Consider the following 23942-nt stretch of genomic DNA (forward strand, 5'->3'; position numbering starts at 1 on the left):
AGAAAGGGGGTCAGCATCCTATGGATGCTGGGTGCCTAATACAACTAAAGGCCCCCATACATGGGCAGATAAAAGCTGCCGACAGACCAAGTCGGCAGCTTATTGGCTTGTATGTGGGGCCATCCAATGGGCTTTCTTTATCGATATCTGTCTATCAAAAGTCTGCCAGATCTTGATCGAGCGGGTTAAAATATCCAGTCGGATCGCGCCCGCATCTCTGCTTGTATGCGGTCCCGCGATCCAACCACCCGTTCTCCTGCATTATGATCCAATCATTGCCAAACGAGTGGATCTCTACATCTATGGCCACCTTAAGGGCCTTGTAGGGGTGTTGAGTTCCCAACTAATGCACAGTTTCTTTATATGTATGCAAAATATGGTTCTAGGAAAGAGGCAGCCCAAAAAACATTTGGCCCCCTAATTCCTGTTGTATTTTTATGGAGTTATTTAGTAAAGGAGAAAAGTTTGCACCCATGTTTAAGTCTTAGCAATTACCTCAGAAATCACCATTTATAATGCTGTCAAAAAGCAAACATCTAGTCTTATGAGACCTGGACAGACTTTGGGAGGCCAGTCATAAACTGAACTGAAAAGCAGATTCATTCTGGCTTAATTTTTATCTTTTCTTATGTATCTTTTTAGGCCTCCATTTTGCAGTGTGTCGTTTAGAACATTTAGACCTAAATATAGTTCGTTCAACCCTAGTAACCAGTTGACTATAAGAACAAAAATGTCTTCTGCACTATGCAAAATGTTATTTATATAATTATTAGTTCAACTTTAAAAATGGAACCTTGATTCAGTTCATTAACCATGAATCTGGGTACTAATTTGGAAACTGCAACAGCTCTCCAGAAAGCCAGTGTTGGGGGTGGGGGGGGTTAAGTTAGGTCACTGTGATACTAGTTCTTTGGCATTTAGGAATCTAATCATCTGAATAGATTGCAGACTGTCCACATTTTTAGACATAATGTTCTCACTAATTCTCATCAATGAGTAGATCTACAGATTACTCATACACATCGTGTTATTAACACACCCTGAAATCTAGATGACATTTTGTTTGGCAGTGGAGTTGGAAGTGTCTGTAGCCTGGGGGTGTACAAATATATTAATGTTAGGAGCCAGCCTGTCAATTAAAGCAGCCACTTATGGGTTTTTAGGAGCCTGATGGGAGGAGTTTCTGTGTGACTATGAGAGATGCAGTTACTTTTTCGGAGGAAGGGAGAACTCGCCTTATGTATTTATTCAAGGTTTCTTTATTAGTGAGGGCACTCATGCCATCTGTTGGGGGGGGTATTTGGTATTTTGTATTGCATTTCAAATTGTTTTACTGATCAGCATCTCTCATAGAAGGGAATGAATCCTTCTGATTCTACTTTCTTTGAGTATGTTGAAGAGCCATCTTTCCTACCTCCCCCCTATCTTCCCCTCTCCATATTCCGTGGCTTATGTTTATTTATTTAATGTCTTTCATCTTTCCCAGGTTTTCTGTATTTCTACTGTGTAATATACATATTACTAACATAGTTTAAAGATAAAGGACTTCTCCTGCCTGAATTCCTAAGAGATTAGCACAAAGCATTACCTCTCTCCAATTATTTCCTTATTATTTCTATGGATATAGTACTCCTTGTTTTATTTTCAAATGATGATATAGTAAAAATATTTCTCTGTCTATTTGGGTTCTAGGAATATGTTTTAGATAATTTCCATAATACTATAATACTCATGTATCCATATGGTAGTTTTTTTTTATCAAAAACCTCTAGGCATCATTTGAAAGTTTAATAGGCATTCATAAAGCTAAAGCATTACAAAGGTCAGACCTCACTCAGCCTGTACTTTTAATTGTATCTGTATTTTTAAAATCTTCATATGAATGCAGCTCAATTATTTGCTCCATTAAAATATTTCTTGCAGAACCTACTACATTCAAGGGCCCTGCCATCCATGGAGCACAGGTTGATTACAGTACCAGATGTTCTAGAGATAAAATACAATATCAAAGGAAAAATCCATATTCTTTTCTGAGATTGTTTTCAAGGGCTTCATTTTAGCTTAATGGTAGTTGGAAGAGAAAAAAATCTGCCCTGTGTGTTCTCTGATATTTGCTTCCAGTTCAGCTGATCAATTTTGGTTAAAAAAAAAACTTCTAACTTGTACTTAGAGTATGGAAGTTAAAAGAAAAGTAACAAAAAAGAATGAAAGAAGAGAGAATGAGAATGATGGAGAAGATTGAGCCTTGTTACAGAGTGGAGGAAGAGGAGGTGAGAGGGCAAGTGCTGAGATTGTAGGTGAATGAGGAAGATTAAACTTTAATAGAATTAAGGCCCCATTAGATAGTCAGGAGTCATCATAGGAGCACTGGTGGCTTGATGTGTTATTGTGACTGAACTGTAATATTGCTTGGGCAGGGCCCTCTTTACTTCTTGTATCAGTTATTGGTTGTGTCTTATATTTAAATATGTATGTTCGGTATATGCACCCATTTATTATATAGTGCTTTCTATTTCCCATGTAATAAAGTCCATATTTCCTAAAGGCAAAGAATGTTTTTGTTCACAGATTATGCAATATATTTATTTTTATCAAATTTGATATTATAATAAGATTTTGTAATTATTTTTAAATCCTTGGTGGAGGATGTGCTTTTGAGACAAATCTAAGAATTATTGATTTGGTGCATCCCTAAAATACAGACAACTCCAAAAGCTTAGTACAAAATGTGCTATTGCTCATGTTGGCCTTTCCTTTCAGCAGCAGATGCCCCGCACTAACCAGGAAGAAAAAGATGAAAAAGAGAAGGAGGGTGAAAAAGAAGAATATAAGCAAGACCTGGATAATGAAAAGGATGAACCTGGAAAGTAGGTTGCACTTCTGGTTTGTTTTTATGAGTGACTTAAGCACAATGACCGCTTACTTCATAGGCATTCAGCATCTAATTGCATACCATAAAATGATTAATTTGTCCTATAGAGAACCTGTTTGTGTTGTTGTGCTTTGAAGGCATTAGGTTAATATTGTTAGGGTGTCCTTGGCAACCACAAAACTGATTACCGTATATACTCGAGTATAAGCCGACGTACCTAATTTTACCTCCAAAAACTGGGAAAGCTTATTGACTCGAGTATAAGCCTAGGGTGAGAAATGCAGCAGCTTCTGGTAAGTTTCAATCAAAAAATTGAGGGTTTCTGCTCCCATTGGAGGTGCCGGCGTCTCGTTTTTGGATCCCGGCGACCATTCTTGGACGCCGGCGAATATTCTTGGAGACTATTCTTGGACCCCGGCGACTATTCTTGGACGCCGGTGACTATTCTTGGACGCCGGCGATTATTCTTAGACGCCGGCGATTATTCTTAGACGCCGGCGACCGTTTTTGCGCTTGACCCGAGTATAAGCCGAGGTAGAGTTTTTCAGCATATTTTGGGGGCTATAAAACTCGGCTTATACTCGAGTATATACGGTACATGAATGTCACATTCACCACGAAAAAGACACCAATAGACTCCAATGGGTGAATAAAAATTCTCACACGTCAAAAAAAAATTGTCGTCCATAGACTTCAATGCATTTGGCTATTTTTCACTGTTTCGCTAATTTTCGGCAAAACGAGTCAGAGTCTATATGTCTTATTTCTATTTTGTTTCTTGTAAGATGTCCTTCTTCTGCTCTTAGTTGCAAGCTCTGTCTGCTTGTTGGGATAAAGAAGCCTACAAGATAGAAGTTTAGTCTCAGCAACCTGGTTGTACTTAGATTTCCAAACTGGGCAGCTTCAAAAATAATAAATAAAAACATAAATACACAAGGCCAAATGCCACTGTCTACATAATCTAAGTATGCCTGTACATATGCACTCGTATGTCATATATCCACCTACTGTCATATACAGTAACTGGTTGGTTTCATACACTGCAGCTTCTTCCAGCAGCAAGTAATATGCACTATTCATGCTTTAAATGGTGTATCTAGGGAGAAAAATGACGACACATCTGGTGATGAGAATGATGACAAAGAAGCGGTGATGGCAAAAGGACGCAAAACAGCCAACAGTCAGGGCCGCCGTAAGGGCCGGATCACAAGGTCTATGGCAAATGAGGCCAACGAAGAATCAACTGCACCCCAACATTATACAGACTTGGGTAGGTTTTTTTTTTTTAATACATAGTTTGGGGTGGTGATTGTTACAATAATTTATTTTATTGAAAATATAGTGTAGTGTTGCCCTGCACTGGTACAACTGATATGTTAGATTCAGAAACACTACTGAAGTTCATATAAACAAGCTGCTGTGTAGCAATTGTGGAAATCGAAAAAAGGCTATATGGCACAGGTTATATAGTGGATAACAGATAACACCATTATGTTCTACAGAGCTTATCTGTTGTGTATCCTGTGCTTGAATGGCTGCCCCCACGGCTACACAGCAGCTTATTTATATAAACAATAGTAGTGGTTCTGAAGCAAACACATCCGTTTTATGAGTGCAGGGCAATCCTACATTATATTTTTATTACTTTAAACATTGTCATTGTTTGATTTTACTGTTCCTTTAACAATCTTGTCCAGGAAGAAAATATTTCCAAAACATATAAGCATTTGAGTCTGCTGCACATGAGATTCCAGCTTAAGGGTGACACAGTTTGCATGAAAGCCACTCACAGCTAGAAGGAGTTCTACTGAATATGAAGGCTTTTATGTTAATAAAATTTTGTGCAAGTATATGTTGTTCAAATGCAGCTTTCCTTTAAATCTGTGCGCACTTTTATAAAATTTTGTTTGTTTGCATACTGGCCTCAAAATGTGTGCATGTATGAACAAGCACACAGCTTAGAGGGACCATTGGTCCAGTGGTTTAAAGGAACAGTTTAGTGTACAAATACAAACTCTGTAAATAGATTGTTTGTGCAAATTAAAAAATGTTTCTAATATAGTTAGACAGCCAAAAATCTATAAAGGCTGCAGTGAACGAATGTCTAACCTAAAAGCCAAAACCTAACTTTCTGCTTTTCAGTAACTCTGAGTTAGTCAGCGACTTGAAGGGGGGCCACATGGGACATAACTGTTCAGTGATCCTCGGCATTCAGCTCAGATTCAAAAGCAACAGTTATGCCCTCAAGTCACTGATTGGTTACCAGGCAGTAACCAATCAGTGGAAACCAAGAGAGCTGCAAAGCAGGAATTAATGTTCTGTTATGTTATGTTAGACATCCAGTCACGCCAACTTTTACACATTAGTTTTTGGCTAACTAACTATATTAGAAACATTTTTTATTTTGCACATACAATCTATTTACCCAGTTTTTACCCTCAACAATTCCTTTAATATTTTCCTGAAGCAGGAATAAGGAGAATGTTTCAGCTGAAGAATTACTCATAAGTCATCTTGCTTGTTTCTAGCAAAATGAATCTATTTGCCAATGAATCTATTCCATAGAAAATAAGCCTTTTATTTACATTTTATATCAACTTCAGTCTGGAAAGAACACCATGAGGCCCTCAAAATGTTGTACAAGACCATCCATTTTGATTCATTAGGTTTGTGTCAAATAAAAAGTAACTGTATTATTATACAGGACCTGTTATCCAAAATGCTTGGGACCTTGGAGTTTTTGGATAATGGACCTTTCCGTTATTTGGATCTTCATACCTTAAATCTACTAGAAAATCATGCAAACATTAAATAACCCCAATAAAAACAGAGTTTGCTTCCAATAAGGATTAATTATATCTTAGTTTGGCTCAAGTACAAGGTACTGTTTTATTATTAAAGAGAAAAAGGAAAGCAGTTTTTAAAAATTGTATTATTTTGATTATAATGGAGTCTGGGAGATGGCCTTTCCATAATTCAGAGCTTTCTGGATAACATGTTTCCGGATAATGAATCCCCTACCAGTACTTGATGCCCACAGTCAAATAATTTGCCCTTGTTTTCAACTATAAGGGAATTCTATCTGTCACATTTCTATAGATTTTGGTTGCAACGGCTGAAGAAAGAATTAAGCAACTGTCACTGGGGTGACAAATTATTAGGCACCCCAATGACTGTTATTTTACTCTATTCACTTATCCTTTACCCCAGTCCTTCTGCCATATCCCCTTACATACCCAGGCATGCCATGCACTCAAGTCAGACATTTCAGACTTGATATATGCAGCATGGTACTAAACGTTTCCAGTTAGTTCTGTACTAAGCATATGCCAAGTCTAGAAAGGAATAGTAGATGCCTGGATAAATAAGAAAAGATGGTGGCAACACACCCTGCTGAAAACTACCAATGGTTGGTGCATTTTTACATCAGGGTAGCACCAGCCTGGGGTATGGAAAGCACTAGTGACAAATCCAGGATTTCTTTTGGAATTCCGATAGATTGCGTAGCTTTTCGTATTTGCCTAACTCTTGGTGTGGAGCCAAACCGAATCCTAAAGTTATGCAACAAATTAAAAGACAAATGTTTTTATTCATTTGATGCAATCTTTTTAGTTTTTGCATTTGCAAGTGACGCGAAAACCATAACTTTTGGAATGAGCCAAAAACAATTCCCTGTAATAAATTTGGCTAAATACATACGATCCATAGCAAAAAAAAATTTGCCAAAATGCCGTATGTGTCGTAATAATAATAGAGACAAGACAAGGGCCGTTGTCTATGCAGGTGGCATGAAATGCAAGTGACAGATTGGGTGGTGAACGTTTATGTTAGGGGTCACATTGTAATCTGTGTAGCTTTTGTTTTGTGTCCAACTAGCCTGCAAGGAGATCGTATGCTCTTTGCACAGCCTCCATCCAAACAGCAACCAAAGACTGATAAGATAACTCATTTACTGTAAAGTCTTAAAACAGACGTGATCTGTTTCCAGTGATGAGATACATAATCAAAGCTTTCTTACACTGGAATAGAGGCTATACTGTAATAGTTGTCAGTGCCGCATAATCCATCATCATTAATTGTGATGAAGGCACTTAGACATAATGTTCAGATGCAACCGCAATGTGAATATTAAAAGGTTGAAGTTTGCAATTTGTGTAATGGGTAGCTAGGTTTTTTCCTTCTCACTTTGAAAAAGCTGTGGTTGAAATCTTTCTTGGGATTTAGGAAAAAGGGTGTGTGAGGAGATGCCCTGTACACTATCCAGTAAACCATATAGTCGCTCTTACAGTTCTGCTTGATGCCTAAGTGTGTTGTGGGAAACAGATGGTGAGTAGGGAGGGGGTTGTCATTCAGTTATAAAATCATAAAGCTATAAGTGGCTTATTGATGGAAGGCAAAAATCATGTTAACCTGCAACATAGAATATTGCAAGATAGTTTAGGAGACTTGCATGCAGTGCTTGAAGGAGAACTAAACCCTAAAATTGAATAGGGCTAAAAATGCCATGCTTTATATACTGAATGTATTGCCCTTGCCTTAATTTTCAGCTTCTCCATAGCAGCAATAATCCAGAACGTCAAACTTGTCACAGGGGGTCACCATTTTGGAAAGTGTCTGTGACACTCGTATGCTCAGTGGGCTCTGATCAGCTGTTGAGAAGCTAAGTTGTTGCAAATTATCAAGCAGAAAATTAGGTTTGTCTGTAATATAAGCTGATGCTACAAGGCTGATTAATATATTTTGATGCTAGTTGCACTGGTTTCTGTGCTGCCATGTAGTAAATATCTTTATTAATTACTAATCAGCCTTATATTGTAGCATTTAATTTCTGTGTGTACTGTATATTGTGAGTGGTCCCTAAGCTCAGTAAGTGACAGCAGCAGTGTCGGACTGGCCCACTGGGATACCTGGAAAAGTCCCGATGGGCCAAGGTGTCAGTGGGCCCTTACGCTGCTAGACATGTTGCCTATTTCATGGCCATTTCCTATTTCTATGAGAACAAAGTGGCTAAATAGAAGGAATAATAGATTATAGTATGTAAAGAAAAGAGACTAGGAGAATTGAGGTTGAGTGAGGAGAGTAATAATAATAGTACTAAGAGTGGGCTCTTGGTCTAAGATTAATTGGTGGGCCCCAGGTCAAAGGTTTTTGGGTGGGCCCCTGGTGTCCCAGTCCGACAGTGGCAGCACAGAGCATGTGCAGTCAATCAGCAGAAAATAAGATGGAGAGCTACTTGGGTCATCTTCAGAGGTACAGATTTTCCCTACAAAAGGGCTGTGGGTTCCCTGGGCTGGTACAGAGAAACCCAATACATAATATACAACATTTCTAGTCTACTTCTTTAGTAATGTTTTAGTTCTACTTTAATGGGTGACTTTATGTCACTTACCATTGTTACTTGACATTGCAGATGCTGCTTCTGACAGCAATAGGCCCACGTCTGAATGTCATGGTGAATCTCTGGATTTACCCTGGAGCACAAAAGTAGATACAGTTGTGTTCAGAATAGCAGTGTGTTTAAAAAAGGGAATACAGCTCAAAATTCTTATAATAGCTTTTATTTCCATACACAAATGCATTGGGAACATTGTGCATTCTATTCCAAATCAAAACATTAAAAAATTATGAAATGTGTGTTATTTCTTTACAGAAAGTGAAGAAAAGGAAATATTGGGCTGTTCCAAAAATAGCAGTGTCTGCATTCTTCTTTACAAACTCAAAGATTCACTGTATAAACTAACAAAATGTTTCAAGATTGTTCTTTACTGGCCAAATCACTTTACTAACTAATATTTAGTTGTATAACCAATGTATCCAAGAACTGCTGCACATCTGTGTTACATGGAGTCCACCAACTTCTGGCCACTCCATAACGTCTGGTCTGGAACCAAGATGTTGCTTGTTTATTGGTGTGTTTGGGGTTGTTGTCTTGTTGAAAAACCAATTTCAAAGGAATTTCCTCGTCTGATGCTTGCACCACCATGCTTCAATGTATTCAGAGTGTACTGTGACTTGAATTCAGTGTTTGGGGGTCGTCTGACAAACTGTATGTGGCTCCTACACCCAAAAGAACAATCTTGTTTTCATCAGTCCACAAAATGTTGCCCAATTCTCTTTAGGTCAGTCAATGTGTTCGTCTTCAATTGTAACCTCTTCAGCATGTTTTTTTTTCAACACTGGGACTTTGCCGATAGCTTGGCTTCACATAAGCATCTTCTAATTGTATTGTAGATGTTCATTGGCTGAGTCTTTGCCATTTTGGCTATTCATCTATCCATTCGAATGGTAGTTTTCTGTTTTCTTCCACATCTTTCAGGTTTTGCTTGCCATTTTAAACATTTGAGATAATTTTAGCTGAGCAGCCATCATTTTCTGCACCTCTTTATATGTTTCCCCTCTCTGAACAACTTTTTATTCAAAGTACGCTGTTCTGTCTGGAACAACCCATTTTAAGCAGATTTTGAGAGAGAAATACACTATAACCAGCATACTCAACATTTGCTGGGACGTAATTGACACCTGTTTTTTCACAGAATGAATGACCTCACTAATTGAACTCCACGCTGCTATTATTATTTTGAACAAGCCTCGGTTAATGATTCAGTTACTCAGAATCAGCAGCAAGATATTGGAATGTAGAAATATAATTTCTCTTTTTTCATTGTAAGGGCGAATGGCAAATTTTCCAAAATGGTGACATGTGTGTGTGTGTGTGTAGGTGTAACATGCAAAGAGAGCCTTGTAGGTAACACCTCCTCAAGGGTTCTTTGCATCTAAGCCCCCTGTACTGTACACCTTGTTTGTTATTTAGCATATTGGATGCTAGAGTCCTGCACCGGGTTAGGTACCCATGTAATACCTGCAAAGTGGTTGGGTTACGGGCAAAAAGTACCCCGTTTACTTGGCGTGCGGGCAGTTCACGGGTAACCTGGCTGCATACCCAACAAAGGTGTGGGCTTGATCCCTCTCACCCTCCCCTGTGGTTCCAGCAGTTCTTTTTCTATTTGTGTGCAGATTTTGTGCCGTAGTGATGTCCCTTCTGGTCCAAAGTGATATCATGTCCGGTTTTGCATGTTCCCGGGCTGAAAGTTTATTTGGCCTATTGGTGGTCAGCTCAGGTAGCGGATCAGTGGGGGAAAATTGAGGGTTGTGGGTCTGGATTGCAGGTCACGGGTAGCGGGTATGGGCGGATACAGGTATAAGAAAATAGACCCGTGCAGGACTCTAGTGGAGGCAACTGGCATTTCAGTGCTAATCACAAGTATAGAAAAGTGTGCATTTGTGCTGCACCTCAAGTGCATAAATATCATGTATAACTTTTATATCTTCAGATACAGCTGGCTGATTGCAGTTACTTGGCTGCCATATTAGGCTAGCATCTTATCCCCTTGTGCCAGAGACCATATTGTTCACAAGAATGGGACTCTGCATATTTCTCTTCTGTTTTAATCTGTGTTTAGGATGGAGAGAATCATTAAAGAAATGTTCTGAAAAACAAGTTGGTTTTTCTTTTTTTTTTTTTTTTTGAGCTTATCCTTTTTTTCCGTTGTCCTTGTCAACACAGATTATAGTCTTCTGAGAAGGATGTCAGAAGTGCAAAATAAAATACTTTCCCTGGGGTAAAAAGCTCAACATATGGTTACAAAAAAATGAAATAGTATGTCTATTGCTCTGTGACTATTGCAACTTTTGAATGTGAAACTAGATGTTTTCCCTGTTATAAATTAGCTAAAGTGGTAATACTTCAGGTGGGCTCTCCAGCTATTGCTGACCTTTATCTCCCATTATCCTAGCATTACAGCATTATTTTAGGGATATGGAGTTTGACTCCTGTACCAGCTCTATATCTCTTTTTGTTTGGCTGAAGCCAAGGATTGGAATGGACACTCAGCACAACACTTTACTCCAACAGTCTCTGATACACTGGGGTAGTAGAATGAATGAGAGAGTCTTATCCTGCAGCGCTGTACCATAAATGGGTTTATACAACGAACATACAGAATTACATACAAAGCAACCAATAACTCATACAAGAGATGAAGAGGGCCCTGCCCAAAAGAGCTGACATTAGTACATAACCTAAAAAAGCCCTCTACACAGTCAGTTTATGCCCATAATTGCAGCAGTGGGTGAGCACACATAGTGGCACTGTATATTTGTGCACAGTGTAAAGCAGCCTGCATTTCCAGAGAAAATCATGGGTTTAAAAGAATGCTAAACGGGCAAGAGAGCGTACAAATTAGGTGCAAAATCCCCACAAAGTCTGCTATTTTTTACCCACAATGCAGTATTACTGCTCAGCATTCCACAGTAATGCAGCACGTGCTGCAACATGTGCCTAGTTTACTAATGCTGATGTTAATTGTTCATTCTGATGCTAAATTGCATCTTCTTTGGCATGTGTGCAAGTTGTGTTCATGTTCTGATTGTGTCAGTGCAAGTATGAAACTTTCTGAATTTTGCTCCATCTACATCCATACATGTTTAGATACTCATATTATCATCATAAGATATTCTGCTGATGAAAAACAGCCCTACCGGATAAATCTAAATAAAGCCTTTTAAAGTCTATTTAACATTTAAAGGAGAAGGAAAGCTACGGAGGCATTTTATTGCCAATAGATTAGCTGCAATAGTGCAAGCTAGAATGCTATATTTATTCTGTATAATGTTTTACCATACCTGAGTAAAAAGCTCTAGAAACTCTCTGTTTGTTTAGAATAGGAGCTGCAGTATTAACATGGTGTGACATCACTTCCTGCCTGAGTCTCTCCCTGCTCTGGGCTCAGATTACAGTAGAGAAGGGAGGGGGGTGGAAGAGGAGCAAACTGAGCATGCTCTTGCCCAGGGCAATGAGGTTTAAGCTTAAGGCAGGAAGTCTGATACAGAAGCCCATGTGTACACAATAGAAGGAAAGAAATGCAGTGTTTCTTTTGACAGGGGACTCAGAGCAGCACTACTTTTGGGGTTTACTGGTATATTTAGATGGACCTTTCTGATAAGGCTTACTTAGTTTTAACCTTTCCTTCTCCTTTAAATACATTTATTATAAAGCAAATATTAGGGTTACCTCCCTGTCAGTATTTCACTGGCTTAGCCAGTTAAAAAGCATCTATGACAAGAGCCAACATTACAAATTTGCTGGTAAATCTAAGCATCTCTGTGCTATTTGTCTTGACTCCATAAACCCAAGTCTCAGCAGTCGCACACACAGTGCTCTCACCTAGATTGTGTGTCAGTCAATATGGGATAACAATTCACCTCCTCCCAAGTTTTTGGAAGCTGCTACACAGTATTCCAGTCAATATTTTTATTTTGATAATTAGATTTTAATACTGAATTAGATGTTCTGATCAAAAATGTAACTTGTTAAATAATTAGCATTTTCAAGTTTTTTGGTAATTTTACTGTCAATATGATGAGCCTGCTCAGTAGTTCTTCCTGATAAAGTTATCCCAAAGGCAGTAAAAGCTTGTCAGAATCCTGGAATCTCTACTGGAAGATGAAGAAGTGCTAGTTTTTATTAATAACTTGATACAGATATACTGTATAGCTGACACTCCAATGTCAAATTATCCATGTCCCCTTTGCAAACAACCCATGCACCAAGTGTAATCACAACTATATTTGTTGCCACAAAAGTTCCTAGAACTGTTGTATTGGGATGTTTTCATTATAGCAGCTCTTCTAAAAGGGGTTCAGGTGAGGGTTTCTTTGAATACCTCATGTGACGCTGTTAGATATATGTGGCTGTAATAATGAGAAACCTACAGCTTACAGATTCCTCCCTTAATGATGATGGAGATAGATCACATGTGTGCGCCTAAAATTCAGACAGAATCCTCTATGGCTTGTTGGTTGTGCTGGTTCTTGTATTTACAAGTTATCTCCCACATTCTGGCACCATTGGAGGAAAACATCCAACGGAAGCTGAAGATGTGCAAGTGACTTTGGCCATCTGTAGCAACCTTTAGCTTGCATCTGTAGGGAGCAGATAAAGCTTCAGTGTTATTCGATGTAGGCTTTTAGGCTCTGCAGGTAGGTCTTGCAAGTACAGCTCATTGCCCATGTGAACTTTCAACATATTAGCAGCTACTGGCCAGTAACCTTGTTGATCCTTGCTGGCAGCTACTGCAGGAGCACAAGATTATGTCTTGCCACTTAATTGTTACGTCTATGGCCACCTTAAGTACGCAAACAATTACGATCTTTCTTGGAAATGTTCTTTCCAAGAAAGATTGTTCGTTTCAATACACATGTGTAGAGCTGAATCATCATATATACAGGTAGAAACAATAGAATTATACTTGTATCTGACGATTCAGCACTATCAATGGGTGATGTTTGGGTGCCTTCAAATTTTCTGTCCAGCCTGATCGACGAGCTGACCAATATCCAGGTCTTTTGCCGAAAGCAGTCGGTTCTTTTCCCACCATACACGCACCGAATATCGTACGAAAATTTGTTTTGTATGATATTCTCTGTGTGTCTATGGGCACCTTAAAACCTTGGGGAACTATTGAACAAAATTATAGTAAAGTGTGTTACAGTAAAACTAAATAGAAATGGTGCTAATCTCACGCCAGTAAAAGTCTATGTTGAAATTTTTAAAGAAATAGTGTTTTACAGTGTTGGCCTATTTGGGCTATTAAATTATGCTTTATTAATATATTTTTAAAATGTATTTATTGGGTCCTAATGGGTTTAATTAACACACTCAATATTAAATGTTAAATAAATACCAAAGTTAAGCTACTGGTATGAGTGTCATTGTGGTCCAAACTCTAGTTTCCCTCAAATCCACCCCCAACAAAACTTTTATGTAAGAATACTATAACTTGTATGCTCTGTTTCACATGTTTATTTATTTCCCTTGACAAAAATAATAATAATAATTTAAAACAAAACCCCTCAGTTTATAAGAAATCCAGCTAATTATTTCTGTTAGTCCTATAATTCTTCCTACTTTATTGTAAAACATCAGCTCCAATTAGGTGCTGGTTAAAAGGCAAACCCCATGCATTTTCCGGATACTGTGCAGTTGTTTTTGATCCATTGTACAACCGTTACCTCCCAAGCTGCCTGTGGCCTTTGCATTACAAGCTTGCGGCTGTGGGGAATCTCTCCTTGAAAGTAAATTACTTGTGATGTGCTTTGCAAGTGGTGCCAAATGAAATCTAGTTCACTGAACTGTAAAGGATGTTCCTTCTTGTTCCCTAAGGGCCACGGCTAATAGTTGTCCAGGGCTCACAAAAGCAATCTCTCTCTGCTTGAAGAGCACTAATATTTTTAATTGTATTTGCAACTTTTTTGCCCTTTATGTGAACTGTATGTGTGTTATTGTGGTCCAATCAGCACTGTGCTCTAAGTGCACGCAGTTCATTGTTTTCCCTTTCATGGCCCATTAAAAGAGGGATGATTACAATTTTTTCCAACTTGAGAAACTAAATACAACCATGTATGCAGGGAAAAAAGTCTTACTTGAAAACCAAAAGCCCTTGTGTATTCCTGCTGGACAAGCCAATGCTTCACTATCAAAAGCTCACTTTATTGATGTGGCTTCCTTCACATGCAGAAATCCACTGTGTGTGTCTCTGGGTCAATTGGGGATAACTGTGTTATAATGCAGCTCCCTGAAGCGTTGAAAGAATAATGTTCATGTCAGTCCTATGAGACCCTGATGCACGCCATTAACGGATACAAAGAGAGACTATTGTTAACAAGCTGTTACATGGCTGAGAGATTTTTTAGTACTTTTGTAACAACTCTTCCATAATTTGCAGCTACCATGGAGATGAATGAAAGCTCGCGGTGGACAGAAGAGGAGATGGAAACCGCTAAGAAAGGTGAGTGTGCCACCGGACTGTGCCTGTGCAACACCTGGATATGTTATTTCTTGGCTTGCCTCTTAGGTTTTTTTTAATTCCTACAGACATATTTGTGCAGTATTATTGGATCTCAAAAGTTCAGTGCAGCGTCCCAAACTTTGAACTTTAGATAACAATGACACCCAATCAGATGTTTGCATTTGCTGTTTATATGTTTTTAAAGCAAACATTTGGCTGGTTGACTTGGGTTTCTAGACGTGAACTTTGTGTCTTTTATTATATATTTTAGATTATCTATTACCTCACCTCTAAAGAATGCATAGTGGGTTATTTAATAAACACGGAATGCAAAAATCATGAGAAATTTGTGATTTTTTTAGTAAAAAATTTGATTTTTAAAAAATCACAAATTTTTCAGAATTAATTTTTCAAAATTTATTATATCCAGAGGATGGAAAAAGAACAAATTAAAAAAACCTTAGACCTGTTAAAGGTTGCACATAAGTCATTGGGAGAAGTGTCAAAGTTTTTTGATGTGCGCTGGGTTTTGTGCAATACCCCGAAGTTTTGGAGCAAAAAACATTTCTGGCAAAATATCCAAAAAATTTTGAAAATCGTATTTTTTCCCGTAAAGCAAATTTTAGGGAAAATCGAATAATAAATACGCCAAAAAAAAACATGCGGATTAGGTCGGAGTTTATGACAGGAAATTTTGAGATAAATTCAGATTTATAAATAACCCCCATAGTGTTAAGAGGCAAATGCAGTATCAGTGGGGAAATTATACTGTATAGGCATTAATTCAATATATACTGGAATACTCAACCTTTGGCATGCTAGCTGTTGATCTATAATACCAAGAGTGCTGGGAGCTGTAATTGAGGGAAAGTCAGAGGACCAAAAGCTTCCTGTAATTTAACTGCAGGCCTTGCTTATGTAGATATGGCAGCAGTAGAAGATTTTAATGGCATACAAACGAGGCACATTTTTCAGTGATGATTGTGGGCCATCTGATGCTTACAATACTTACAATGTCAATTCCTTACATTTTTGGTTACACGTTAGTGAAAACATTATTTTATCATCCATTCAAACCATAGTTTTAATAGTATTCAGCGTAGCAAATTAGTGTTCTCTTCAAATCTCCCTCTAATTAACCTTTAATCAAGGCTTCCATTGCTAGCTATTAGGATAAATAGGCATTCCAGATATGTCACCCTTATTGCCAGCTGCACAGTTTGGGAAATAATGCCCTGTCTATTAAAAGGGGAAATATAATGTTCTGCAGTACTTAACTAATAAATACTGTTGCAGTGTATGTTCACATGGCAGTGGTAAGCGCTACTAAATTCTCCCTATAGAAGTGATCAGTAACCTCACTTCTACCACAAAAGGGAATTGAAACTGTACCACTGCCGAATATACTGCTTGACAGGAAATACACCATCCCCGACAGGAAAAACCATTTGTTGAAAATTGTCATTATCACTTTATCATTATCACTATCATTGTGGTGCCTACGGTATCTTTCCTTTGTGGGTATTGACAAAATATCAGCCTCGCAGTTCAAGACCCTGTTTCAATATTGAATAAACAGAATTGGTTTCTGTTTATCCCCTTACTGAAAGCCATTGAAGAGGAGGAGTCTATAAATTAAGAATTACTGAACTGGTTGTCCTCTTGCATAACAGGGCTGTCCATCATAAAAGCTAATGGCTAGATAGTGCCATGTAGGGGATAGTTAAGGTCTCCATTCTGCTGATTATTTATTTTTTGCTTATTAAGGACTGTCAGAGCCCAACTTTGTGATTTGCCATTTGGTCCCCCCCCCCTCTTACTTCAACACAAGGTTACAGAATTGATTAATCCATTGTCCTGTGTTTTCCAAGAACTGTTTGATGTCTGCTGATAAACTCTCTCCATGAAAAATGGAAATTCTTTAAGATTCTTTGAGATTCCAAAGTCCCCTATATACAAAGATGTAATGTGCTTGCTATGCAGTCTAATATACTGTCCCCTCTAAGAGTGCAAGACTAAACTATGCAAAAAGCAAAACAAATGAAGCAGTGTGTGAAATCCTTTACAGCTCGCGTAAGGCCTACCAATCCCGGCACTGAACCACGTGATATATTTGTGAAGCTGGAAGAGCAGATGCCTTGTGATATATGTGATGAGTAATACATCACCTCTGAGAGCAGTGCAGCATGATCAGAGTGTTGGCAAGCAGTCGCTTAGACAAACAGCATGATGTACAGAATAAATAGTGCAGAGGGAAATGCTGGTGCCTATCTGCTGCCATTGCCAGCACAAACTCTGCTGTGTGCAAATCTACCCAGAGTCTCATTTGTCTCATCAGGTGTACAAAGCACTGGAACTGAGTGCAGCTTTGGTGCAGACAGTTCTTACCAGCAAACAGGCAGATTTCCTTCCCGAGTTATGTTCTCTTAAAGGAGAAGGAACGGTTAAAACGAAGTAAGCTTTATATGAAAGGTCTATATAAATACACCAGTAAACCCTCAAAGTAGTGCTGCTCTGAGTCCTCTGTCAAAACAAACACAGCATTTCTTTCGTTCTATTGGGTACACATGGGTTTCTGTATCAGACTTCTTTCTTTCAGCTTAAACCTCCAGGGCTTGGGCTTGAGCATGCTCAGTTTGCTCCTCTATCCCACTTACCCTCCCCTCCCTGCTGTAATCTGAGCTGTGAGCGAGCAGAGAGAGACTCAGGCAGGAAGTGACTTCACACCAAGCTAATATGGCAGCTGCTATCCTCAACAAACAGAGAGAACTTCTAGAGCTGTTTAATCAAGTATAGTAAAGGATTATGCAGAATAAATATAGCATTCTATCTTATACTATTGTGTCTAATCTGTTGGCAATCAACTGCCTCGGTAGCTTTCCTTCTTCTTTAAGGGTGGGCTTATGTGTCAATTACTGTATATGTGATATCAGAGTAGGGTTGCCACCAGGCTGTCTTGGATGAAATCCAGACAGGTGGCAACCCTATATCAGAGATCAGTGCACCCCACAGAGTAACATAGTAACATAGTAACATAGTAACATAGTAAGTAAGGTTGAAAAAAGACACATGTCCATCGAGTTCAACCTTTTTTTTTTTTTTTTTTATTAACTACCTATCTGCCAGTTGATCCAGAGGAAGGCAAAAAAAACCCATCTGAAGCCTCTCCAATTTGCCTTAGAGGGGGAAAAATTCCTTCCTGACTCCAAAATGGCAATCGGACTAGTCCCTGGATCAACTTGGACTATGAGCTATTTCCCATAACCCTGTATTCCCTTACTTGCTAAAAAGCCATCCAACCCCTTCTTAAAGCTATCTAATGTATCAGCCTGTACCACTGATTCAGGGAGAGAATTCCACATCTTCACAGCTCTCACTGTAAAAAAGCCCTTCCGAATATTTAGGCGGAACCTCTTTTCTTCTAATCGGAATGGGTGACCTTGTGTCAGCTGGAAAGACCTACTGGTAAATAAATCATTAGAGAGATTATTATATGATCCCCTTATATATTTATACATAGTCATCATATCACCCCTTAAGCGCCTCTTCTCCAGCGTGAACATCCCCAATTTGGCCAGTCTTTCCTCATAGCTAAGATTTTCAATAGCTTTTACCAGCTTAGTTGCCCTTCTCTGTACCCTCTCTAATACAATAATGTCCTGTTTGAGTGATGGAGACCAAAACTGTACGGCATATTCTAGATGGGGCCTTACAAGTGCTCTATACAGTGGAAGAATGACCCCTCCTCCCTTGACTCTATGCCCCTTTTAATACAGCTCAAGACCTTATTTGCCCTTGATGCTGCTGACTGGCATTGGCTACAGCCAAGTTATCATCTACAAGGACTCCAAGGTCCTTTTCCATAATGGTTTTGCCTAGTGCAGTCCCATTAAGGGTATAAGTGGCTTGGATATTTTTACATCCCAGGTGCATGACTTTACATTTATCAACTTTGAATCTCATTTGCCACTTAGCTGCCCAGATTGCCAGTTTGTCAAGATCATGTTGCAAGGATGCCACATCCTGGATGGAATTAATTGGGCTGGATATTTTTGTGTCATCTGCAAACACTGATACATTACTTACAACACCCTCCCCTAAGTCATTAATGAACAAGTTAAATAAAAGGGGACCCAATACTGAGCCCTGGGGGACCCCACTTAGAACCTTACTCCAAGTAGAGAATGTACCATTAACAACCACCCTCTGTACCCGATCCTGTAGCCAGTTTCCTATCCACGTGCAAACGACTTCATTAAGCCCAACAGACCTTAGTTTAGAAAGCAGTCGTTTGTGGGGCACAGTATCAAACGCTTTGGCAAAATCCAAATAGATCACATCTACTGCCCCCCCACTATCCAGAATCTTACTTACCACATCATAAAATGCAATCAAATTCGTCTGACATGACCTATCCTTCATAAAGCCATGCTGATTGTTGCTCATAATGCCATTCATTAGGACAAAATTTTGAATGTGATCCCTTAACAAGCCTTCAAATAATTTGCCCAACACAGATGTCAATCTTACTGGCCTATAATTGCCAGGCTGAGAACGTAATCCCTTTTTAAATATTGGAATAACATCAGCTTTTCTCCAATCCATAGGCACCATACCAGATGACAGTGAATCTGAGAAAATCAGTAGAAGATGCAGTGAAATTCTTTGTGCCAAGGTGTATCTTTATATCTTGGTGGCCAGCATGCATTGTAGCTGTTAAACTGCCATCTTCAGCATCCACTGACAGCTGGATTCTATTAGGCTTGATAAAGGACCCAGTGGGGAATGAAAGATTGCCCTTATCTTGTATGTACATGGGCTAGATAAACAAAAAATTCACTTGTTTCACTTCAAATCAGTGTGCTGCTGGTTTATTTTTGCATTGGATACAGGACCTGTTGGCTAGGAGAAGGTCATCCAGATTAAGAACCTGACACCCATATCGGGTGTACATCAGAAGGGTGAGCACTCCAAACTGGATAAAGCTGGGCCTGACACAATCCAGACCCAGTCCTGTACCCACCTCCCTGCAAGGTGAGATCCAGAAAGAGCCCTCATGTGCTCTCCCTTTAGTAAAGAATTATAGTGCCACCTGGTGAGCAACTGAGAATCAAATCAGATTAAAATAGGACCCATGAAAAGGGCAATAGCTGCCTGCGTTACTCAAAGGACCACTTAGGTTTCCAAATACAAGGGGAACTGTCTTAGTAAACACTTAACCCTTAGTACCTCTACACATATACACACAAGTTTGTACATAATCATGTGCCATGGCCGTTACTTTCCTGTAGAGAATGAAAAATGTTCCATTGACATGGTGGTTTTTCAGAACTGGCTGTGTCATATGGTTATAATAATCACTTGCCTGAGAACTACACACTGACAGCTGCTTTTTCCAGTTGCTCAGTAGAAGGGAATGATGTACTAAACCTGCTATGTTTCATGAAAAAAGTAAGCTAATGTTTGCCCGTTCTATTCATAATGTTCTGATATCTTGAGATTATTATTTACATGTAATTATTTCTGTTTTCCAGTTTCATTGCTGCAATATTATAGCTCAGTCATTAGGTAGATGGAGCAAAATTCAACTAGACAGTTGTCTCTGGTTATAACCTGAGCCTAATTTCTATTTTTCAATAACTTGAAATTAAGATCTTCTAGTCCAGAGAATGTTATTGCACTTTGTAATAAGTTCTGTTCTACGCACAGTGGGGCCAAAGGAGTATCAGGTTGGCAGTCTTATGCCACATTTGGTCCAGAAATAGCTCCGGCTGGCCTATCATGTTGCCCACCATCTCATTGTGTTTAAACAGTTCATTGTTACACATTTTTCAATTAAAACAGTTGTAATAAGGAATGTGGTGGTGCACCGTGTGATGCCATCTTAGATATAAGGTTGTCATAAACCAAAGTAATCTTTCCTTTCAGAGACATCTTTTCCTTTCACAGACATCTAAGAAAGCTTACTTTTCAGTTGCACCTTTAGACTGCAATCTCCATAGAGACAAGAACTGGTATAGATTGGGGTTTCTAAAAGGTGTTACGTAATTTAGCTGAGATGCCACCACAGGTGCAACCAAGTTTGTAACCCTGGACGCTCTTAACATTTGGAAATATCCAAATGCTTGAGCCACTGCATTCTGATTAGTTTCTATCAGACATTTTATCCTTTGTAGCAAATTAGCAACATAGAAACTAGGCGCATGGCTTCCCATATGGCCACCTGTGATGCTGCCTTGGTTCTGCTTCTAGAGGCCCTTTTTTTGGCAGTGAAAGCGCTTACATTATCTTGTTGGATTGCTCTGTTGCATTTGTAGTCTCTAGAGATGGGAGTACAAATTCAAGCTGGGATACAAGCAGAATTGCTTCTGAGAGTGCTAGAAGTCTGGCTTACTGGATGGAGGAAATCCATCTGCTTATTAAACCTTTGGACAGAATGCAATGCTTTGCTGGCCCACAGAGGCATTTCATTAAACATATGAAGCCTTTTGCTGGTTCAGCAGCCCAGTGCAGAATGAATTTCTCTTATTCACGCTGTATGTTGTAGTAGTCCCCACATAATACAAATCTCGTTCTCTGGTATGGCAGAGATCTGCCCTCCGCCTGCCCTGACCTGTCCAGAGTTTCACGAGAATAAATCAACAGTTCACATAAATGTGTGACTGCATGTTACAGCTGGCGTAGAAAAAGATGGAACTGCCTGCCAGGATCTTGATCTCATTTATTAACAACTTTGCTGTGAATATAGCTAGGAGGCAAGGGCTAGTGAGCTGCACAAGTCTCTGTCTTCTTCATGAGCAACACAAGGATCATAGCTGGTTGGCACACCTTTGCAAAAGAAAATACAGCTGTCTCTCGCACACCCGGAATGTATTATGCGATGTCTGGTGCTTTATGGTAGAGGTTCGGCCACCTCACAACAATGTTCAAGCAAAATTATCCAAGGCACACAGGCTACTGCAAGCAAGGAACCCCTTGCACGTTTATTGTGGAAGTGTGCAACGTTTCGGGGTCACGCCCCTTTGTCAGCTTGACAATCCAAGGCACACAGTAGCCTGTGCGCCTTGGATAATATTTGCTTGAACACCTTTGCAAAACACAAGGGTACATTATATAAGACATTTTAAATGTTGACATAAGAAAATAGAAATGTACAAGTACAGTCACGGTCAAAATGAAGAGCTAAAAAGGAAGGTGATCCCTACCCAACAGAGCTTACAATAAGTGGAGTGTCATTTACACACACGAGAGTTAAAAGTGCTGCAAGTTACAGTGGTTGTCACTGCACCATAACTCCAGGACTGAGTCAGATATTAGGCCAGGGTTCCAAGAGGTTGTCATTGAGTTTATTTTTGAAAAGGCTGAGGGAAGATTCTGTCCTGGGGCATTCAGGGATGGAATTACACATGTAAGGAGCACATTAGTGTAAGAAAATATTGATGCATTAGTTAAAGTTCATTAATTAGCTATTTGCACTTTTTATTACAGTCCTATTGAAACCCCATGTTGCAATTGGCCATTTACAATTCACTGTAATACATAAGCCAGCGCATTTTTAAATGGTATTTTAACAGAATGCTAGTTGTTACCATAATTCAGTAAGCACTGGGACCCTGGTGTGTGGTCTGTGTCCTGCTTCACTGAAGATGCTCCTTGAGTGTTCTGAACATGTGTCCCTGAATTGTGGCCTATTGTAGCCAAATCAGCTTGGAACACATGGATAGATCTGCTTAAGATCATTAGACAATAATACCACATAGTGGCAATTGACAGGATAACTTATGAAGAAAGCGACTAATGCTGGATCTTATCACATTCCATTTATGCTTGGAACTGATTTTAAAGACCGGTGTTGTTTATGTTGCTGTTTTACATGCAAACAGGGATAAGGCCTATGACTCATGTGTTTTCCCTGCTCAAAGTGCTGTGGACCTTACTCCCTTTACCTTCCTTTTTGTAAATTTAGTGCTGGCTTTCATGGGTAACATCTCTGTGCAATCCATCATCATGGGCATAGTAACAGCAGGAAAAAGAAGTCTAATCTAAATAGTTTTTAATTTCAGTAAGCATCTCTTTAGCATTCAAATGAAAATAACCCTATTTACAGAGGCATTTACAACGTATCAATTGTTTATGGTGTATACAGTTGCGGAAGCTAAAGATTGCTAATTTCCTTAGTTACCCTGATTGTAATCTGCAGTGGAAAGGCAAAAGCAATATGTTAATATTAAAAGACTAAAAGCATTACCAGTTATTGTATATGAAGTCACTGAAATGCACGTTTCATGGAAATGTCTGTGCATGCTTTATTTAAATGAATCTTTGCATCTGAATATTACCGGCCCTTTAAGCAATCCATGTTACAAGCGTGATTGCTCTCTATTGTGCTCCCAGTTTCATAATACAGCTTAACACCTGTCAAATACGTTTCCATTCCCACGACTTCTGAGAAGATCCTGCAAAAAGCTGACTTCAGCAAAAGATCCTAATGCAAATATCAATAGCCTGCTCAAGCATTTACTGTCACAGATCTCCATTTATGGTGGGAAGGTGTTGGTCAGGGCTGATGGGAGTTTGTGGGAAACTGCTGGTTTCCTGCACTTGCATTTATATATATATATATATATATATATATATATATATATATACTGTGTGTGTATATATATATATATATAATATATATATATATATATATATATATATATATATATATATATATATATATATATATATATATATATATATATATATATATATATATATATATATATATATATTATATGGAACCCTTGCACTTTCGCCTACACTTAGAAGACATATGTTTTATGTTTAATTAACTGCAAATCTCAGTTTCTTGTTTCTGCAGAAATGTAGCCTCACATGTGAGACAATTGTTCTACCACAAAGATGCCCCTCTGACTTCTTTTGAACTATTAATCCCATTATCCCTCACGAGCCTCTGAAAACTGCTTCTTAACAATAACCAGAGAACCAAGAGGTGTGCGATCTAGTTATGAGTGGGTTGACACAAAATCCCGGCTTGAGTTGGGTTGCAGTTAAAATGTGTGTTAGGGTGGGTGGCAGGTACAGACTGTTTTAAGAATGGACTATTTAGAAAGTGCCCCATTCCCCATAGCGTTGTGTTTTTGCTGACCCCTGGTTTTATAAATCATGATCATCCCTGCCTTAACAATTGGGTCAATCAAAATATAATGCAGTGTTGC

The 23942-nt window shown here is 38.9% G+C and overlaps 1 protein-coding gene across 15 annotated transcripts in view; it reads left to right on the forward strand.

Annotated features, from left to right (window-relative positions):
• Positions 1-23942, forward strand: part of ncor2.S (nuclear receptor corepressor 2 S homeolog) — a 230682-nt gene that overhangs the window by 134402 nt on the left and 72338 nt on the right. For 12 of the 15 annotated variants that reach the window (XM_018235544.2, XM_018235570.2, XM_018235605.2 and 9 more), the window contains 3 exons: positions 2761-2867; positions 3973-4142; positions 14656-14718. In XM_018235544.2, the coding sequence (XP_018091033.1) occupies positions 2761-2867; positions 3973-4142; positions 14656-14718 (340 nt within the window). 15 annotated transcript variants of the gene reach the window in all.

The sequence above is a fragment of the Xenopus laevis genome, chromosome 1S (assembly GCF_017654675.1).
Source record: "Xenopus laevis strain J_2021 chromosome 1S, Xenopus_laevis_v10.1, whole genome shotgun sequence".
Lineage (NCBI taxonomy): Eukaryota > Metazoa > Chordata > Amphibia > Anura > Pipidae > Xenopus > Xenopus laevis.